Source organism: Rhinolophus sinicus, linkage group LG02, assembly GCF_036562045.2.
Source record: "Rhinolophus sinicus isolate RSC01 linkage group LG02, ASM3656204v1, whole genome shotgun sequence".
Classification (NCBI taxonomy): domain Eukaryota; kingdom Metazoa; phylum Chordata; class Mammalia; order Chiroptera; family Rhinolophidae; genus Rhinolophus; species Rhinolophus sinicus.
The window spans coordinates 88,945,855-88,966,418 of record NC_133752.1 but is presented as its reverse complement, the minus strand read 5'-3'; the positions used below and the strand labels follow the sequence as shown (position 1 = coordinate 88,966,418).

At 41.0% G+C, this 20,564-nt stretch overlaps 1 protein-coding gene across 2 annotated transcripts in view; it reads left to right on the top strand.

Annotated features, from left to right (window-relative positions):
- The first annotated feature begins 1,020 nt into the window (after positions 1 to 1,020).
- The window catches only part of DCLRE1C (DNA cross-link repair 1C), a 30,517-nt gene continuing 10,973 nt past the window's right edge, over positions 1,021 to 20,564 (top strand). The window contains exons 1-11 of one of the 2 annotated variants that reach the window (XM_074324786.1): positions 1,021 to 1,243; positions 2,614 to 2,698; positions 6,774 to 6,833; positions 8,634 to 8,689; positions 9,214 to 9,315; positions 9,703 to 9,775; positions 9,955 to 10,095; positions 12,540 to 12,641; positions 15,945 to 16,081; positions 16,689 to 16,743; positions 20,249 to 20,337. In XM_074324786.1, the coding sequence (XP_074180887.1) occupies positions 8,688 to 8,689; positions 9,214 to 9,315; positions 9,703 to 9,775; positions 9,955 to 10,095; positions 12,540 to 12,641; positions 15,945 to 16,081; positions 16,689 to 16,743; positions 20,249 to 20,337 (701 nt within the window). In that variant the 5' untranslated portion in view covers positions 1,021 to 1,243; positions 2,614 to 2,698; positions 6,774 to 6,833; positions 8,634 to 8,687. Of the gene's footprint in view, positions 1,244 to 2,538; positions 2,699 to 6,773; positions 6,834 to 8,633; positions 8,690 to 9,213; positions 9,316 to 9,702; positions 9,776 to 9,954; positions 10,096 to 12,539; positions 12,642 to 15,944; positions 16,082 to 16,688; positions 16,744 to 20,248; positions 20,338 to 20,564 lie in introns of both variants that reach the window. The other variant, XM_074324787.1, reaches the window with a different exon arrangement.

Below are 20,564 nucleotides of genomic sequence, written 5' to 3'. Positions count from 1 at the left end.
GGGAGGCTAGCAGCTAATCTAATCTATCCTTAGGTTCTGATCTGCTCTAAGATCATTATGGGGGCAGAGTCCCAGAGAGCAGTTTCCAGGCTCTCGGCCTCATGTGGAAAGGTGCTGGCTCGGTTATTAGATGGCCATCAGCTGTAATCAGATGGCCATCAGCTGTTACCGGTTAGCCATTAGCCACTGATATAACTGCTGTGGCTACTCTAGCAAGCGCGGATTGCAGTTAGCAAGTGAAGTTGGTTGGCAGAGAAGCGCATAGTGTGGCGCCTGCTTCCTGTGTCTCCAACTCAGCCACCAACAAGAATATAGTGGTACGGCTCCCCTATCTATGGCTCCGTGGGCGTTCCTTCTTGGCCTCACCATACCCTGCGTTCTTTTGCGGGGACCCAGACCAGAGACCCCACATGACACCCTGCATGACAACAATGCATATGAGTTGTGATGATCAGGGATTGTGTATTTACTCACTTTGTGGTTATAAATGGAAGCGGGAACTAAGTTACTGACTACCATGAGTCAGATACAATTTTTTCTCATACCACCCCATAAGGTAGACACTGAAGAAGAGAGGGGAAATTGAGCTCGGCTTTTAGGCTTTCAGTGGACAAGCAGGAAGAGGAACACAGTCTGACTTCAAGCGAAGCTCTGCATCCCTCTTACTATTCTTAGGTGGAGCCCCCTGCGGCGGGCGTTCAGTTTCCCTTCGTGCTGCTGTTCTTGCATAGACACGGGAAACTCTTCACCAGAACCACAGCGTGCTGTGTCAAGGTTTCCGGCGGCAGGAGCCACACTCTTCCCAGATCCCACCCCAGATCCCACCCAGCCAGCTGCTCGCCCTTGATTCAGCAGCAGCCTCACGCCAGCGCAGCTCAGTTCCGGCATTTAACTAGCGGGTCACACGCGGGCAAACTGACCAGACACTACTCGGCACCGCCCCCTGCCGCAGGGCTCCTCTGATTGGACGGGGCTGCTCCCGGCTGGCCAATGGAGAGGCGGCAGCAGCTTCCCGGAAGTGGCGGCGAGGTCAGGAAATAACCTGAGCTTCCGAGACTAGTTTGGGGGCTGCTCTGTCGGCGTTGGCCAGCGCTATGAGTTCCTTCCAGGGACAGATGGCTGAGTATCCAAATATATCCATAGATCGCTTCGACAGGGAGAACCTGAAGGCCCGCGCCTACTTCCTGTCCCACTGCCATAAGGGTGAGTGAGCGCGGGCGCCGCTCGCTACCTCGGCGAGGAGGCTTCACCGGTTCTGGCGGGGAAGTTGCCCAGGGGTCTGGAGAGGAGGAAGGCTGGGGATCGGGATGCTGGAACGCGGGGGTGTGGGCTTCGGGAGGCCAGGGGAGAGAGTAGCAACTGCACCTTGTCCCAATCTGCCTCTTCAGCCTCTCTGAGGCTTTATCTGTACAACTGCCAGTTGCGCGCAAAACGGGCAGTGGCATCAGGCACCATTACGAGGTTCTTCTGGAAACTCTCCGAGCAGCTAATAGTCAGAGGATGGTGAGGATTATTTAGTTCTTCCCACATCCTCGCTACTGTGGTATTAGGTTGGTCTAAAAGTAATTGCGGTTTAAAAAAGGCAAAAACCGCGTTACTTTTGCACAAACCTAATATAAAGGAGACTGTTATCAAATGAAGTTATGCTGTGCCCTCCAAGCATTAGCAAGCAGACACACTCACACGCACTCTGGAATTAAACAGCCTGTCTGTAAACTTGACAGTACAAGCGCCCCCTCCTTTTAGATGTTTTGTCCACATCCAATAGGAAAGGTTCGTTTTAGTCTGGAGACAGGATGTGGCTCACCTTAGAGACGGCCAAGTCAAGTAGCCAGAATCCTCCCATTTCACAGATGGATATAGTTAGGGAATCAGCCTGAAGCTTCAACCCTAATGATACGGCTTTGAAGCTAGACGCTCCAGCCTCTCACTAGAAGACTAAGATTTCACAGCTGGATACCGGTTAGGGATTCCGACTGAAGTGTCATCCCAGTGATAATGGCCTTGAGGCTATCTAGCCTCAAGGTGGGTCAGGGTGGGTCTCTAACACATTTTAGCCACTCTCCAGAGCTGGAGTACCACTAACTTCACAACCATTGTCATTTTTAACATATTTTATGCTAATAAGTCACTAACTTTACCAATGAAAACAATTTTTATATTCATTATGCTAATTATTAGCATTGATCAGACATGAAGATAAACTGAAGCACTATGGTAGCTGCTTGTAGGCGTGTGGGCTTCCAGAGTAGCTTGAGTAGGGTGCTCCCATCCACTCTTGAATTAGAGCATAAGAAACATATGCACATACATATCACAAGGTGTAATTTTAAATTAAATTACAGATATCAAACACTGGCCTTCCCCGCGGGGTTAGTGTGAACCGACTGTTGTCTTGTGTGTGGAATCAATCACTTTCAGCTGGTGTAAATTGTTGAGGTTCTCTGCTGTGGGGAGATGCTTCTGCTTTCTTGTGCCAGCTCAGTTCTGAATTATTTGACATCAGTGATAAGTGACGTAATAAAATGTATTTCCTAGTCACCAAGATGGCTTATTTTGTATTGTACTGAAACAGCTGTTTTTTGTTGTTGTTTTTTTGTCTTTCCCTTTCAGCTTGAAGGTTTACTTGTACTGTTCGCCTGTTACTAAAGAGCTGTTGTTAACTAGCCCGAAGTACAGATTTTGGGAGAAACGAATTGTAAGTTTTATTTTTTGAATGATGCTCATTCTTTATTTTTGAGTGGGAAATATTTTTCATGGTAGATTGAACAAGACAATGGAAGGGTTCAAAGCCCAGTTCCTCATACACTATATTTATCCACGTTCATTACAATATTGACACATAGTCTTTGTAATTCAGCTGTTTGGAAGAGGTTGAGATTTTATTGTTGATTGGTTTTCCTTGCCTCTCAACAGTTTGATCTAGGTTCTTAGTTTTGTTTAATCTCATTGAGTCTCTTGCTAAGTTGCATTGTAATACTTTAAAGTGTAGAATGTTAATTAACATAATTGATAAATCCTTTTATGTAGAACACAGACTAGATTAGAAAAAGTAAATGTAACTTATGGCTTATAATAAGAAAGGGCTAACAACAAGAATAAAAATAGAATTAATAATTTTAAATCTGGCAGAACAAAATGGATCTAATCAATGGAAGAAAGATATAGTAAAAGGGAGAAAAACAAAAGTATGGTACATAGAAGATCAAAAGAGGGTAGGAAAATTCCTGTTATAACAGTACTTACTATAAATATGAGTGAATTGAATTCAATTCTTGATCAACAGACAAATTCTCAGTTTAGGTTAAAAGAATAAAGATCCACTATTCAGTCTATAAGAGACATAATTAAAACAATCCACTATTCAGTCTATAAGAGACATAATTAAAACAAAAGGATAAATGAAGGTTGAAATGGAAAAAAAGGGGGTGGGGGGAATATACTAAACAATTAGAAGCTAAGAATGCCAGAGTGGCAATTGTTATATCATACAAATTAGAATTGGCAAAAAAAACAAAACAAAAAAACACACAAAAAACAAACAACAACCAGAAGTTTCAAAGAGGATGTTATTTACTGTTAAAAGGAACAATGGATCAAGAAGATATGAACATGAATGCAATTGACAAAGTAATAACTTCAAACTGGATAAAGTAATAATTGATCACCCCGTGCTTGATCAGAGAAAGAGACCACAGTGAGTGAATAGAATTAGGGTTCACTCTGTGGACTAAGCCCCAAATAATTGTGGGAACTGACAGAGAAGTCAGAACAAGTGTCATAAAGAGTCTGTTGTTTGTTGACAGCTGTCAACTCCCACTTCCTTTCTCCCCTTCTGCCCCACACCTGGACAAGCTGACACAAAAGCCTACCCCTCCCTTGGAGCCCACGTGAAGTTCAAACCACACAAGCCCAGGCACACCTGCAACCCCAATAAAAACCAGAGCCACTGGCTCCTATTCTCTCTGAGGCCACACAAGCCACTTCCTCCCAGCTGGTCCTGCCCTCCTGTCCCCAGAAAGTCCCACTATGTGAGCATGGCAGTGTTTTTGTGCCCTCTTGGTGCATGTGTGGCATCTTCTGTCTCCATCTCCAGTCTATCAGTTGGGGTGAGGTTTAACCTCCCTCCACAGAGGTACACAACCACGAGGCAGTAACCTTGGCCTTGGTGTTAGGCCTGAAGTTGCTCTCCGTCAGCTTGGCCAGCAGTTGGGAAGGAAAGCTGAGAAAGAAGTGGAGAAGAGCAGAGACAGGCTGGAATCCCTGTCGCTCACTCCTCCCAACCTCAGCAGTGCTGCCTTCCGCTTTGCCACTGAGCTCCACACACCTGGCCCAGGACTCCGAGAGGCTGAAGGAGGGTGGCTGTCCCATAGAGGACGGAGTTGCTGAAGTCTCATGTCAGTGAGCTGAGCCAGCAGATAACAACACTACATGAGCTGTTATTTCTGGTGTCCGTCAGAGCATTAAAAAGTTGTTGGTTCACTTCCGCCTTCTAAATCTCAACCCTAAGCTGGAAGTATACTCGGAAGCGACTTCTAGGATAGTTCCAGCTCAGTGAAGCTGATGTAGCACAAGGCCACCTAACAGTTTAAGGGAGAAATGGGCAATTCAACAATTGTAGCTGGAGTGCTTGCCCCACCATTCTCAGAAACTGAAAGATGAAGGAGGCAGGAAATAAGTGAAAATACAGAAGATCTGAATGACATAATTAGTCAATGTGAGCTAATCGAAATACAGAGCTTTAAACCCAACAGGGAAAACAAGGTCTTTGGGTATACATGGAGCATTAACAAAAATTGGCCATGTACCATGTCCCAAGAGAAGTTTTAAGAAATTCCAGTGATCTGTGCTCTGACCATAATGCAATGATGTTGGCGGAAATAAAAGGAGAGCTAAAGTCATCCCATACATATGGGAACTAAATGCATACAATAAACAACTCTTAGGTTAAAGAGGAAATTGTAAAGAAAAACATTCAATACTTAGAACTTAGGGACAGTGGAAGCATGACATGTCAAAATGTGTGGAACAGCTAAATTAGTACTCAAAGGGAAATTCATAGTGTTAAATACATTTCTTAGAAAGGAAAGAGTAGAATTCAATGGAGTTATCTTCAACTCAGTAAGAAGGAAAAGGAGCAACAAAGCAAATATCAGGATATGTGAAAGAAGGATATAATAAAAATGAAAGGACAAATTTGTGATACAGAGACTAACAACTACTGCAGAAAATGAAAGATGAATAAAATTAAAAGCTCGTCTTCAGAGAAATAGAGAGAAATTTCTGCCAAGATTGATAATTAAAAAGATGCACATAAAAATACAGAATGACAAAAAGGAAAACAACAGCAATGCATTTTTTGACAATTATATGGACGTATATTTGATAATTTAGACAAAGTGGATAAATACCTGGAAAAGGAGAAAAATACCAAATTGAGGCAAGAAAAGTGGAAATCGTGAATAAATCAGTAATCAAGAAATTAGAACAATTTTCAAAGATCTCTCTTCAATAAAGGCCCAGATTATAAACAATTTTATTCCAATAAATTTGACAAGTTAGATAAAATAGAAAAATTCCTTGACAACTACAATTTAACAGATCCAAGAAGAGATAGAAAATCTGAATAGCCCTATATCTCTTAAATAAATTTAATTCACAATTAATAACTTCCTTCTTCCAAAAACAAAACCAAATCTCTTTATGCACAGATAACTTCTCTGGTAAATCCTAGCAAATATTTAATGAAGAACAAATACCAATCCTATACAAATCTTTCATAAAATAGAGGGTGACATGTCTCACCATTTTACGAGGCCAGTGTTACCCTGTTACCAAAGTCAGATGAAATTCTTTACAGGAAAAGAAAATGAATATAAATGCAAAAGCCTTAACAATATAAAAATAAAAAAAAATAAAAAAAATAAATGCCCAGGCCCAGATGGTTTTGTAGGTGCCTTTTGCCAAATGTTCAAAGAATAGTCCCTATACTAGCTGAATTATTGTAGGAGATAATAAAAAGATAAGCCGCTCAACCCCACTGGCAAATAGATTATAAAAGAACCTAGGGGAAAAGGGCATTTCATATGTGAACACCCTAATTAAGGTAACAGCTAGCTGAATCTCACAGAATTAAAAAATAGTCCACAATGAATACAATGTGTTTTATTCCAGAAATGCAAGGATGTTTTCACTCCTGAAGCTCAGTCACTGTAAGTTTTAAGACATCGGCAGACTAAAAAGATGAGAAATTATGTTCATTTGTCATCTGTTTAGTGAATGCCTCTCTGTATTAGTAGTTGCCATTTTAGTAAAATGTACAAGTACACCTTGGAGCACTCTGCAGCAGCTCGACTCTGTGAATTTGGCCAACATGTCATGGACGGATCCAGACTGTTCTGCAGCACAAAACCTAAACAAATAGGACACATGACTACGTGTTTTACAAAGACTCAAGTTCAAAGGGATGGGGAGGTGAAGGGAGGAAGATGGAGTTCGTAAAAATAAGAGTGCTGTATCAAAGGATATATAAGTGTATAAGGCATTTAATACGTATTGCCACATCAACCTCAAAACAGTTGTTATGTTAACTTTATCTTGTTTTCAAGCTGTGAAAACATTTATTATATGGAATTAGAAATTGTTACCCAGAGTCTGTGACTTCTACCCCTCGTCTCCTTCCTGTGTTTGAGATGGCATTATAAAGCCAACAAAACAAAACAAAGGAAATATACAGTATGATGTATACATGACCTCTTATTTTATTTTGATAGATATCAATTGAAATTGAAACTCCTACCCAGATATCTTTAGTCGATGAAGCATCAGGCGAGGTAACTCAATATTAAATATCATGTTTTTAAAAATTAATGTTTAGTGCTACAATGATTGTTTATCTTTCTCCTTGATTTTGAATGCTCATTTAACCATAGTGAGTGAATCTGTTAAAAAAACATTCGTAATGTATTTATTTTCCACCTCCAAAGGATTAGCTAGGACACTGTCAGAATGGCTCCCCTTTAGTTTTAAATGTTAATGATGAGAAGGCCAGTTGTTGATATTGCTACATGATGCCATTGTCACATTTATTTATGTGCAGGATATAAAACAGTGCTTAATATTTTTGAAGCAAATTTATGCATATTGTGATTTTTTTTTTCTGAGCCATTTTTTTATTGAAGAGAAAGACCCTGTCCAAGAGAATCCAATTTATTTTTTTGTCCTTAAATTTAGAAACAGGTACTTTTGTGTTATGAGTTTTAATAGTAAGAAGGAGTATGGACTTACCTTTTATTTGTTCATTTTAATTTCAAATTATACCTAGAGCTAGGAGGTATTTTCCTAGTTTATGGCAGCTCTAGTGACTGTTCTGCCGCCCGACTCTAACCAGCTCTGTTGACTTGGTGGACCGTGAAGAGTGCCCGTCGTTGTGTGACGTGATCAGACGGGGGCTGACTTTTCACATTTCTTCTTTGGAGGAGATCAGGCCTTTGAAATACTCCTCATCAAATCGTTGTCCCGAGGGAGGACTGCACGGCCAGTGTAGGGGGGGCTTCAGAAGAGGGAGAAAGGATGGCCTGAGCTCCGTGAGCTAACACGGACGTCCTGCGGACTCTCCTTGCCTCGCCGCCTTGTGACGCACGTCGGTGAAAGGCTTTCTCAACCTCAGGCCCCAGATAGCTGTTGACCAGAGTCTTGCTGTCATGTCTCTTCTCGTGCTGTGGCTTTTGTGTGTTGTGTCTACAGCTCCAACCGGTGGGAGACCCCGTTTCAAAGGGGCCTTGGAAAGAAGGACGTTAGACTGAGGGAGGAGCAGGTGTATTCAGAGCTCTGCCCCCATCCTGAGGCCTGGGAGACCGTGTTTCCCGTCAGGCTCAGCCCTAACAGTGTGCAGTGTGGTGATGTGGGAACAGGCAGGCTACATCAGGCTTTGGTTTTCATTTTAATAACAGCTTTAGTGAGGTCTAGTTCACATGCCATGCAATTCACCCCATTTAAGGTGTGCAGTTCAATGGCATTGGTATATTCAGAGTTGTGTACCCATCACCACAATCAATTTTAGAATATTTTTATCTAGAAGTCTCTATGGATTTGCCTATTCTGGACATTTCATACACAGGAAATCATACTATTGTGTTTATTGTCTTTTGTGAGTGACTTCTTTCACTTTGCATAATGCTTTCAAGGTTTTATCCATGTTGTAGTAAGTGTCTGTATTTCATTTCATTTTATGGCCAAATAACATTCCCTTGTACGGTCAGACCACATTTAGTTTGTTCATTCATCAGCTGATAGGCACTTGGGCTGTTTCTTCCCTCTGGCAAGTGTGAATAATGCTGCTGTGAAATTCCTGTATGGGTTTCTGTGTAGATGTAAGTTTTCATTTTTCTTGTGTAATTCCCAGAGAGTGAAATTACTGTTGTATGGTAACCCGACATTTAATCGTTTGTTTTGTGGGCAAGGAATCCACTTATTTCAAGGATTTGGAGAGAGAGGAAATGAGGAGAAAAGGCATCACATTCTTGAGAAGTACTTGAATATATTCTATTTAAGGAGGGCTTTATTTAGCTGGGTCCTAATGATAACGTCTATTGTTTTGTGTTTTTTTTTTTTCTTCTTTATTTTCTGTTTAGAAGGAAGAGATTGTTGTGACTCTCTTACCAGCTGGTCATTGCCCAGGATCAGTTATGTAAGAGGACTCATCTATTTTGTCATTTTATTATATGTATTATATTTGTAGAAATAGATTTTTAGGGTCTGGAAATTAATATGGGTAGGGAGATTTGGCTATTTTCATGGCACCTTCTTTAATCTTTATTTCCAAATTGAACTTGGGGAACTGAGGTGGAGGTCAAGTTTGCAACGTGGCTTTCTCATCATGGAAATATTCAATCGCTATTTCTCCATGGGCTTTGCATTTTCCTATCATATGGATTTTTCTCTCCATGAGCAGGAATGAACTCAATATACACTGAGAGTGATAACACATTTCAGGGGACATCGATTGCAAACTCAGTAGTGTCATTTTTTTCCACCCCAGGGAAGAGGTGGCAGCTGAGTGCCCCGTGTGATACAAAGCTATTAAAATTCCATTACCACTGTTTCGTAGTGGCTGTGTTTGGCAGGAGACATTTCGTATGGAATTAGTATGTATTTGCTTTATTAGGATGTTGTATGAAACTGAGAAGTCACTGATATATATTTCCTTTGCAGGTTTTTATTTCAGGGTGATAATGGAACTGTCTTGTATACAGGAGACTTCAGACTGGCTAAAGGAGAAACTTCCAGAATGGAGCTTCTGCACTCTGGGGGCAGGTACTGGGCTTTTTATAACTCTTGAATGTAAGACTGCATCGCTTTTAAAAGGTTTATTGCCCTGCTCCCTCCAAAGACAAGCCTTTACTTCTCTTAGAAATCAAACCTGATTGTAATATTTGTAACAGTAAGTTTTCCTTCTTGAAATGGGGTGATGGTAACATGCTGGGTGTTGATGGGGGGTAGTAGTATTGGGAATTTGTCAAAATTCACTGAACCACATTTGCAAAAGTCCATATATTATAAGCAAATCATTTTCCAACAAAGTTGTTTTGGCAAAAAAAAATCCCAAGTGAAATAGAACACCCTGTAAATAACTGAGAGTTTAAACATTCTACATATTTTATTTCACATTAGATGATTAACACCAATTGTTTTTCCCCACAGAGTGAAAGATATCCAAAGCGTGTACTTAGATACTACTTTCTGCGATCCCAGATTTTATCAAATTCCTAGTCGGGTAAGTCTCCTTGGAGAAACAGGGTGAGGATCTGGGCGTGGCCATGTTTCCAAAAGGAAGTTTGTGGGATAACAAATCAGATCATAATTGTCCCCACTGGCATTAATATCTGTGAATGCTGGGAATGGAAAGGGAGCTATTCTTAAAAGCGGTAAATGCCTTTTAAAAATCCTGCTCAGGGGGAGTGTCTGAGTGGAATCCTGGAGCTGGTTCGAAGCTGGATCACTCGGAGTCCCTACCATGTCGTGTGGCTGAACTGCAAAGCAGCTTATGGGTATGAGTATCTGTTCACCAATCTTAGTGAAGAATTTGGTATCCAGGTACGTTGGCGTCTCTTTCTTCTCTCGTGCGCCCTTCCATCCTGCCCGCTTTACCTTTCCTGCCTCTCCCAACCCCCCAAAGTTGAAAATAATAACAGATGGAAACAACCTATCAAAATGTGTGTGGCATAGGTTGCCAGCCCCTGTGAACATGTCCTCTTTGTTTAGTCACGTGCCCACGGGGGGATTTGACAGTGGCCCAGATGGCTGAGAAGTGTCCTTTGGTGGAACGTCTCATAGAGGAAGTACTTTTTCAAAACTGTGGGTCATGAAATAAATTTAGTGATTATGACCAGCATTGAAAATAAATTTGAACTAGAAAATATCTGAGTGTGTTGCTTTTGTGAAAATTGACAGACGGAATCAGACACATGCACATACGTATATGTGTATGTGTACCAGGTTGCAGTGGAAAACTATTTCTTATTGTGGGTCATGGTCACAAATGTCTGAAAACGTCCATTCCTTTCAGATGGTTCAGCGCGGGGCCCTCAGGACCCTGGGCAGCAGGGCCCAGTGTGTATGTGTGTGTGAGGGCTGCTCCCCTATCTGCCCCATCCCCACCCCACCCCCAATCCTGCTGCCCCCACACACAGCCTGTGGCTTCCGCCCTTGTCCCCTAAGACAAGATGGATTTTCAGGAACGATTCTGAACAAAACCAAGTGCTGGAACTCATTGGACGTTTAAGTTCTACTTTGTATCTTTTCATTTCAATCTCCTAGCTAACAAACTTGTGCCAAGAACTTAATTATATGCAGTGTAATTTAGTAAAACGAAAGATTAGTTTTTCTGCATTTGAAATTTTAAAATGCCTCCTTCCCTCCCTTTTATAAATCTTTATTTCCTAAGTCATTCTTTCCTTAATTTCTTCGTTCCTTAAGTCCTTCTGTCCAAATGTGTTGGTGTAAAGTTGCCAGTTCTCCATTTGGGGAAGGATTTGCTTTTGTTCTGAGATTTTTGGTGTTAAAAGGGCCTTTTACATTAAAATCACAGTGATATTAGGAATGTGTATACACACACACACACACACACACACCTATAGTACTAGCCAATAATTTTTTTTTTCATGTCTTCTCTTGGCGTAATATAAAGGTAGCAACTACCTTTACCAGTCCCAAATTTGCTTTGTAGCTTTTACTGGTGTGTGAACTCAAAAACACTGGAAGCTCCTGCTCTGGAAGCATTGCAGGAGAAATCATGGAGGGGCTGAGGTGGGGGAGAGCAGGGAGCCCTCTGTTAAGTCTCTTAGTCCCTTTGTAGGGGAGAAAAACAAGGAATTTAGGAATTTCAGATCAGGAATGTAAAAAGGGGGAACACTGAGTTTTTGACTAAGGGACCTCAGTGACGATTTATGGCCTTTTCAGGCTCCTTCGTTTCTGTGAGGATGGAATTTTCTGTATCGCTCTCTGTACATCTCAGAATTTACCCTTTTTTGTCTCCTTCTTAGACCAAAAAAGCAAATTCATTGTCCCTTCTTCTCAGTCTTTAGTAAACAGGTAGAAAGCCGAACAGGCCACAGGATAAGTGAGCCATTATGCTTGGGTTCTTTTCCTACCTATCTTGATATTAATTGCCACAGCAATTTGACCTCATTCTAATCTGTTTTGTTCAAAATGAGAATACCTTTTTCTTGGGTGCCATTTCATAATCCTAATATCACCTTAGAGGAGGTCCTTGAATAATGTTGTTTTGTTATAAGGTCAATGAGATGCTGTGGGAACTGAACTCTCGTTTATATCGATCAGCCTGTGGTAAAGTGGGTTTCATTACACGTCGTTTTGCTGCATTTCCAAGAACCTATCGAGGACATGAAGTGAGGGCGTACTGTCCTTGTTACTTAACTTTGAAGTACCCAGGAGAGAAGCTTTAAACAGACACATTGGTCTTAACCCTTTAAAATGTATTAGCCTTAAAATTCTAAAGGTGGCCAAGGTTTTTTTTTTGGTTTTCCTGCATCTGCCCTCCCTCTTTCCATGTAAGAAAGAGAAGTGTGGTCAGGGAGGATGGGGCTCTGCTTCCTAGTCGTGCCGCCCCCCCGCCCCCCATACTGCCCTTCTGTGGCATGCTGTGTGTCTTCTCGAGTCGTTCCTGGTTGCTTTTGTCCTCTGCGTCCTCGGCTACATGCCCAATATTTAGAAGAAAGCTTGATGTACAGTAGGTGCACAATATATATTAACTGAATGACTCAGTGAAATCCACCAACCGAATGTCCAGAATTTTTTATTACCACAGGCAGTAGGTGGTAACGCCGACGGGTGTGAATATGGCCTTTGTCCTTTGCCTGTTGACATTCTGGTGGAATACCAATGGCATTGAAAGAGACAAAGTACAGGTTTCAAGAAAGAAGAAAGAGTTCCCTGGCTGGATGATTTCCCCCTGCATAGTTACCCTATTTATAGGAATCCAAGTCAAATAATTTTCTTATATGTGTTATTTTCCTCAGGTTCACGTGGATAGACTAGACATGTTTCAAAACATGCCCGACATTCTCCATCATCTCACCACAGACCGCAACACTCAGATCCATGCGTGTCGCCATCCAAAGGTACATACTGTGTTCCCCAAAAAGAAGACCTAGCCAGACAATCAGCTCTACTGCGTCTTTTGGAGCAAACATTGATATAAGACCTGGTCTTATTTTACTATAATGTAAGACCGGGTCTTTTATAGAACCGGCTCTTATGTAATGTAAGACTGGGTCTTATATTAATGTTTGATCCAAAAGATGCATTAGAGCTGATTGTCCGGCTAGGTCTTCTTTTTGGGGAAACATGGTAGTAAATGCTTTTCTTACTGTTTGTAGGATCCATGAAAAACAGAAATTTAGGTCCAGAAGGAACCTTAGAAATTCCATTTTCTAGGTTCTTCAATTTACAGATGTAAAAACTGAGGCTGAGATCCTAAGTTATTGGCCCAAGATCATACAACTACACACTAGTGGATTTCGATTACCATAAACTTCATAATTAGTAAATATGAGGTGTGACAATTAAGTTCATGAACTCATCCTAGAAAAAGTGCTACCTGCCTCATTGCTGAATATCACTACGGTCACCTTCGAAGTACTCCCCTTGGGAAGCTAGGCACTGACACCAGCGCCTAGTCCACCCTTCAAAGCAATTCTGGAACTCTTTCTCAGGAATGGCCATCAGAGCTGTCGTTGTATTACCCTTAATGTTCTGAATGTCATCAAAATGTCTTCCTTTCAGTATTTCCTTTATCTTTGGGTAAAGAAAGAAGTCATTGGGGGCCAGATCAGGTGAATAGGGAGGGTGTTCCAATATAGTTATTTGTTTATTGGCTAAAAACTCCCTCACAGACAGTGTCGTGTGAGCTGGTGCATTGTCGTGATGTAAGAGCCACAAATTGTTGTTGAAATGTTCAGGTCATCTAACTTTTCCAGGCACCCTTTTCAGCACTTCCAAACAGTCAACTTGGTTAACTGTCCAGCTGGTACAAATTCGTAATGAATAATCCTGTTGACATCAGAAAAGTTTAGCAACATCGTTGCAACAGGTTTGCGAACTTAATTGTCAGACCTCTTAATTGTAGACACAGATACTTATGGTTTTTTAATGACACATACTCATACACATTTGATATGTTTATTTGTGATGAATTATGTAATGAAAATTTATTTGTAATGAAATTAGTAAAATGTTAGTTTATAATTTAAGAAAACATTCATAATCTATTGCTACTTATTTTTGTGACTCATGACCCATGCACATTTACAAACTTTATTTTTCTTCTCATTTGAGATAAATATCTAGATATAACTTTGAATTTTGAAATAGTTACATGTATTGCTGGTCCAATTACAAATGAATATTTCTAGTGGTTTTTTTTTAATTAAAGTTTATTGGGGTAACAATGGTTAGTAAATTTACATAGGTTTCAGGTGTATAATTCTATAATATATCATCTATATATCACATGTGTGTTCACCACCCAGAGTCAGATCTCCTTCCATCACCGCGTATTTGATCCCCCTTACCCTCATCTACTAACCCTCACCCTTACCGTCTGGTAACCACTACACTATTGTCTGTGTCCATGAGTTTTTGTTTCTTTATTTGTTTGTTGTTTTCCTTTGTTGTTTTCTGTTTTATATCCCACCTATCAGTGAAATCATATGGTTCTCAACTTTTTCTGTCTGACTTATTTTGCTTAGCATAATAATCTCAAGATCCATCCAACATCCATCTAGTGTCTTTTCAACTCACTTGTAATGTGTTTTCTAATGCCACCATTGAACTCCGTTTTGTTATTAAATGCCCTTCTGTTATTAAATGCCAGGTATTAAATTTTGAAAAAAAATTTTATATAGTCATTCAATGTCACTAATACTAATTAGTGATCTTCAAATGCAATAGTATGTGTGATCATAATTATCCTCTAACTTTGAAAGTATCTTAGCATTCAAATGCTTGAGTAATTTTTATCTTAGTAAACACTGCACTTATACATTTAAATAATCGCCGTGGTAGTAATATTGCCTCCATCAGCCAAAAACCCAGTGTAATTTTGCTCAGACCTAAAATAAAGAATAATAAAAAAAAAAAAAAAATCTTACCCACAGCATGGAATATACTAGTTCAGACCCACTGTAGGTAGAAGAGCCACAAGGTAAGAAATTACTTGCATTCATGAATTTACTTCATCATTTTGTTTGTGTGTGCATACACGTGCACACACGCCCAGTGAATTCATGGATGGATAAAAATAATGTAAATACAGAATGAAACTGTCCTTTTTCTGTTGAACCTTGTAGTCTTTGGCCTCCCATTCCCTGTCAATCTTTTAATTGGCCAATTTTTTTTTTTCCTCTGAGTTTTCTCACATCTCATAAAGCAGTTGAATTTGTAACTGCTACTCCTGTCATTTCTCACAGGGCTGTGTGCCTTGAACCACTACCTCTGGCGGCTGCAGGGGATTCTTAGGTCACGTAGCCTGAAAAATAGTGAACGCAGCACAGCGTGCCACGTCTGTGGCTTCTCATCTCAGAGGGAACAGACCCAAAGGAGCCGGAGGACATGTGATTTGGATGGAGTGCTCGTGTTTTTGAAGGATTCCATCTAAACACAGTGTCTTTGGGAAAATAGCTCCATTGTTTTTCAACCTTTAAAAAATACTGTTGTTATTATTTTTCTCTAACTTTATTTTGAAAAATTTTAAAAACAGTAAAGTTGTGAGACTGGATCCCCCCCATGTGCTAACACTGGGCCACATGTACGCTCTCGCCCCTCTGTCTCTCTCTTTGTAACCAGTAACCCTCAACCCACCCCTTTGAGAGTCAGTTGCAGACTTCATGACACGTCACCCTAAACCTTCAGCACGTGTCACTGGAGAAAGAGGACATTTTCCTATATAACCACATATAATATATAATATTTTCCTATATAACCACAATGCAATTCCCACTCAGGATGTTGAACACAGATACGGTACTACTGGTATTATATATTCCATATTCAGATTTCCCCAGTTATCTCATTACTGTCCTTTAAAGCTTGTAGTGGTGGGGGTGGGGGGTGGGGGTGGAGTAGGGCGTCCAGGATTTAATGAAGAGTCAGGTATCACATTCACTCAGCCTCTTCAGTCTCCTGTGAGGTCGGTCAGGTCTCCAGGTTGTTTCGTCACACTGATATTTTTGAAGGGTCCAGACTAGTTGTTTTGCAGAACATTCCTCAATTTTGAATTATCTGATTGTTTCCTCATGTCTACATTCCCCCCCCCCCCCCCCAATGTCTGAAAACTAACCTCCAATTGTTTTTGAGACCTTTCCTACAAATAGATTTATTGAAAATGTTGAACTGTTTTTCTATATTTTTAAAATCCTTTTTAGGCAGAGGAATATTTTCAGTGGAATAAATTACCCTGTGGAGTTACTTCCAAAAATAGAATTCCACTGCACACAATCAGCATTAAGCCATCCACGATGTGGTTTGGAGAAAGAACCAGAAAAACAAATATCATTGTGAGGTAAGAAAGCAATGTCGTAGGTCTTCAGAGACAAACCTTGCTTTGAGGTAAACTGTCTGATTTTAGTTTAAATTCAATCTAGCCTAAGCCCAAGAAGAGGACATAATATAATTGTGGAAAATAACTTCTGAAATTTAAACTCCATTTAAAGCACAGAGATGCTGCTTCCAAACTTATGTGATAGCGAAAACCATCAGCCAGTACGTCTTTGGGAAAATTGTCCCATTGTTTTTCAACCTTTTAAAAATAGTTTCGTTATTATTTAGTATCTACCCAGCTAGAGTTGGGCAGGTAAGATGGTTGGAGACTGAGGGTATCTTGCTTGGCAAGGGGTTAGGAATTGATGGTGGAGGGAACAGAGCTGTTGGTGGAGTACAGGAATACCATGATGATCACCATTTTTGAGCAACATTTCCTTTGTATTGGCTGTTCACAATGTCTACAGATATTTATATTTCTGGCAACAGTTCCCTCCTATCCCAGGAGGAAATTCTTGACTGTAGGGTGACTTCCTACTGGAATAGCCTAAATGAGAAGGCTCGAGATATAGAACTTTGCTTAATTTTGTTAAATGACCTTTTAATTTTGTGTTTTCATTTCCCTTTAGGACTGGAGAGAGTTCATACAGAGCTTGTTTTTCTTTTCATTCCTCCTACAGTGAGGTAAGAGGATCCCATATACGTACCACCCTGTTGCCGACTGTGAGTCTCCTTGACTTCCAGGGGCATCTCCTCTTCTACTGCTGAAGATTTGTTGTGGCTTTTCCTAAAGAAATGCGGGGAAACTATCTCAGGGGATGAACTACGTTTATTACGTACAAAGGGGGTTACTATTATTACCTGTTTTCCGCCTTAATATTGAAGAATATGTATGATTAAGGTTTTCGTCTCACTGTGCATCCTAAGTATATTTTAACTTTCCCACTTCAGTTGTACTGTTCACGTAGCATAAAAGAATCATACATTTTATTTGAAGGAGTGCTAGATAAAATGTTGCTATAGGCAGCCTTAATGGCCAGATTCTCGGCCTCTCCCAGAATTTGACTGTACTAAAAAGTCACTTAAAAATAGTCCTGAATATTCAGCAGTGTGGAGAAACAAAGGTGATTGAACTATGGACCTTGTCCTTAAGAAGGATATAATATATTAGACTCAGTTTTAAGAGGACTTAAAATGGTTTAGTGATGGTACTTTTTATATAGGAAATTGACCTGCCTGAATGGGAACTTAATTTATGTAATTTATTTGCAAAACCCTCAGGCTTTCAGTCATTTCATGGATTGGAGAAAAAGCCACATAAAAGCAGGCTTTTCGTGACACTTTAAGTCATATAATTTTAGTTTTGCCATTTCTGCACTTAAAAATCCATTTCCCTGATAACTATTATTTTTGTATTTGGGACACATGGATACAGCCCTGCAACAGTGGGCGTGTTAATGGTTTGAACAGGTGGAGTCTCCCAGAGCTCCAAATCGCGTCATTCTTATCGAGTCAGCCGTAGTATTCTTCATTCTTCATCACTTATCAAAATATCACAATGACATGTCTATTAAATAACAGACCGTAACGTTCAGGTACAAATAGGTTATGTGCGAGCCGCTAGGAAGTAGTTCATTTTGATGGTATAATTCAGTTAATGTTTTCTTCCCTCCTGGGTGATTTGTCCTTGGTGTGACATCTGGCTCAGCTTGGGGTCCCTTCCTGTTGATCCCCTGGGGGCGGAGTTTCCTCTCTGTCTCAGGGAGAGCATCTAATCGCATCTGCTCCTGTCTTATTTCTCTTCTTCAATGTGGTTAGCAGCCAAGGAGGGAAGCACAAGCCTTCGTGGGACTTTATGAAATGACCTCCTTTAATGGGTGTATTGGAAGCAGCAGACCTACTTCCTCCTCCCACGGTCCTTAGAGCCGCTAATCATACGCGCGGTCTTATTCCGAGCTCTGCTCAGTCATGTTCTTTTAGTGTCTGGTGAGAGGGAGTGGCTTTCCCCAAAACTGCTTTAATAGGCCTATCTAGAACATGAACTATGTTTACAACTGTAAATACCGTAGTGGATTTAAGTATCATTTCCTTTCAGTTTTTTTCTCAGTACAGTTGATCCTTATTATTCGTGGATTCCTTTACACATTGGCCTGCTCGCTAACATTTAACCCCCACGTCGATCCTTGCGGTGCTTTGTGGCCGGTCGTTTGCAGGCACAAGCTCCAGTCGCCCCGCGTGGACTTGCCTGACTCAGATGGAACAAGGCCGAGTTCTGCCTTCTTGGTTCCGCTCCCAGCCTGCAGCTGTCCTTTTTGCAGTCAGCTTAGCGCCACGTTTTTCCGATGTTTGAGCTTTTTGTTGACTTCACTGTGTAAAGCGGCCCGCAAGCGTAGTGCTGACGTGCTGTCTGGTGTTCCCCAGGGAAGGCCTGGATGTGCCTTCCGGAGAGGATGTTCGGTCAGGTCAGCTTCGTTCAGGCACGAGGCATAGTGCTGTTGGCCTGAGGACAGTTAGTGAGCCAACAGTGTATATTCAATAAGGTGACTTTAAACAGAAACGCACATAAGATAAGGCGAGGCACGGATGGGTTGACAGAAGCGCTGTGACCGAGGTCCACAGGAACCCTGCATTTTACCTGGGAGCTAGTTGTGTTCACGTGACTTGATAGAACTACCGTGAATAACGGGGACTGAGTTTTCCAGTTATAATGCATTGTTTTATGGCAGGCATCTGACAAAAGGGCACCACGTTGTACAGGTGAGAGTGTGTCCCTCTGGCGGGTGTCCCTTCTCTCTGTGTGGCCAGTTCTTCTCTGAGTAGAATAAGTGAATCGTTTCTGGTACAGGCTTGGTCTTTCTTTCTACTTAGTCCTTTCAAAAGCCTCAGATTTCTACCAGCCTCAACTTTGGATTGGTTATGCAAATCATACAGGTTGTGGGTAGGTAAATAATGGTTTCTATTTGCATGCCTGTACTGCGGGGGGGGGGGGGGGGGGCCTCTTAGGAAAAAGAAACAGCCATCACTCAGGCCCTACCCCAGAGACCCTTTTAACCCCGCGCTGCCATGGGGCCCAAGACTTGGTGTATTTAAACGTTCCATAGTAAGGACTGAGAATCACTGATTAATGGGATTCAAAGTGTCTGTGTTTCTTCATATGACGTTAGTTTCCTTGCCTAAGGTCGGTCCCCTACAAGTAAGTTAGAATTTAGCTGAGTATTTAAAAGTACAAAAGAAATTATTTGTGGCAAAGATCAGAAGAATGGATCTTCCTGTCTTTTCCCCTGTCTTAATTAAGGTAGCCATTTTATTTTAATATGGACTTATTGATAATTCTTGGGTTCTTACCTTTTTTGATTTGGTCCTTTATTTGAAAAAGTTGAGTACTGATAATTAACTTTGAGCCTCAGTCTCCCCATTTGCAGAAGGGAACAAAAACCTTTGTGTTGTCATTATCAGCTTAGTAGTGGGCTAAGCACTTTCTATGCATTGTCTCATTTATTCTTTTAGATGAAGAATCTAAGATTTAGAGACTTCAGGTCACTTGAGCAAGATCACAAGGTCACCAAAATCTACTAAGTGACAAAGCTGAAGTTCATCTGGGTTGTAAGATGTTTTGAGGAATAGTGAGAGTTCCTGTTTAGCATCCTGAGCTTTGCAGAAAATCAAGGGATCATTGAATTTTGCATGTAATTGTCCTTGTTTAGATTAGACTAAACCTTGAGAACAAATCAAGCAACCTCAAAGATGTGATTCCCTTGGTGTTGCTAACAGTTACCTGTTGGAGGAAAGAAGTGCAACACTAAGACTGTGTTTTCTTGTGTGTATTAAATACTCAGCTATTATAAATTCTAATGTACTTGAAGGATTTGTTACATATGGGCGACCGACCTTAGACAAAGAAACTGACAAATGAAGAAATGCAGACGCTTTGAATCCCATTAATCAGTGATTCTCAGTCCTTACTATGGGACGTTTAAATACACCGAGTCTCAGGCCCCATGGCAGCGCAGGGTTCAAAGGATCTCTGGAGTGGGGCCTGATCGCTGGGTGTTGTTTTTTTTTTCCGTAAGAGGTCCCCAGGTGCACCCCAGGTGCAGCTAGCACTGACAACCACAGCCACGAGCTTCCTGCTTCTCTAACACCCAGATTTTTCACTGTTAATGGATCTATTTTATTTTCCTTCTTCTAGATTAAAGATTTCTTGAGCTACATCTGCCCTGTGAATGCATATCCAAATGTCATTCCAGTGGGCACAACTGTGGATAAAGTTATAGAAATGTGAGTACTCACTACTGTGGAACTTGTGTTGTTGAACGGGATGGATTCAGAGAATAGTTTCGGGCCTGAGAACAGGGGCAAGGATGTGAAGTGGCTGGGGCTGTGATTACAGTTTCTGGTTGGGAGCATGTTATGTATAATCCTAAAGGCTTCTGGGAATCTGGCATACGGAGACAGGCCCTCGAAAAAGGTCAGGGTGCCCTCAAATCTCATTTCTCTGCCCTTTT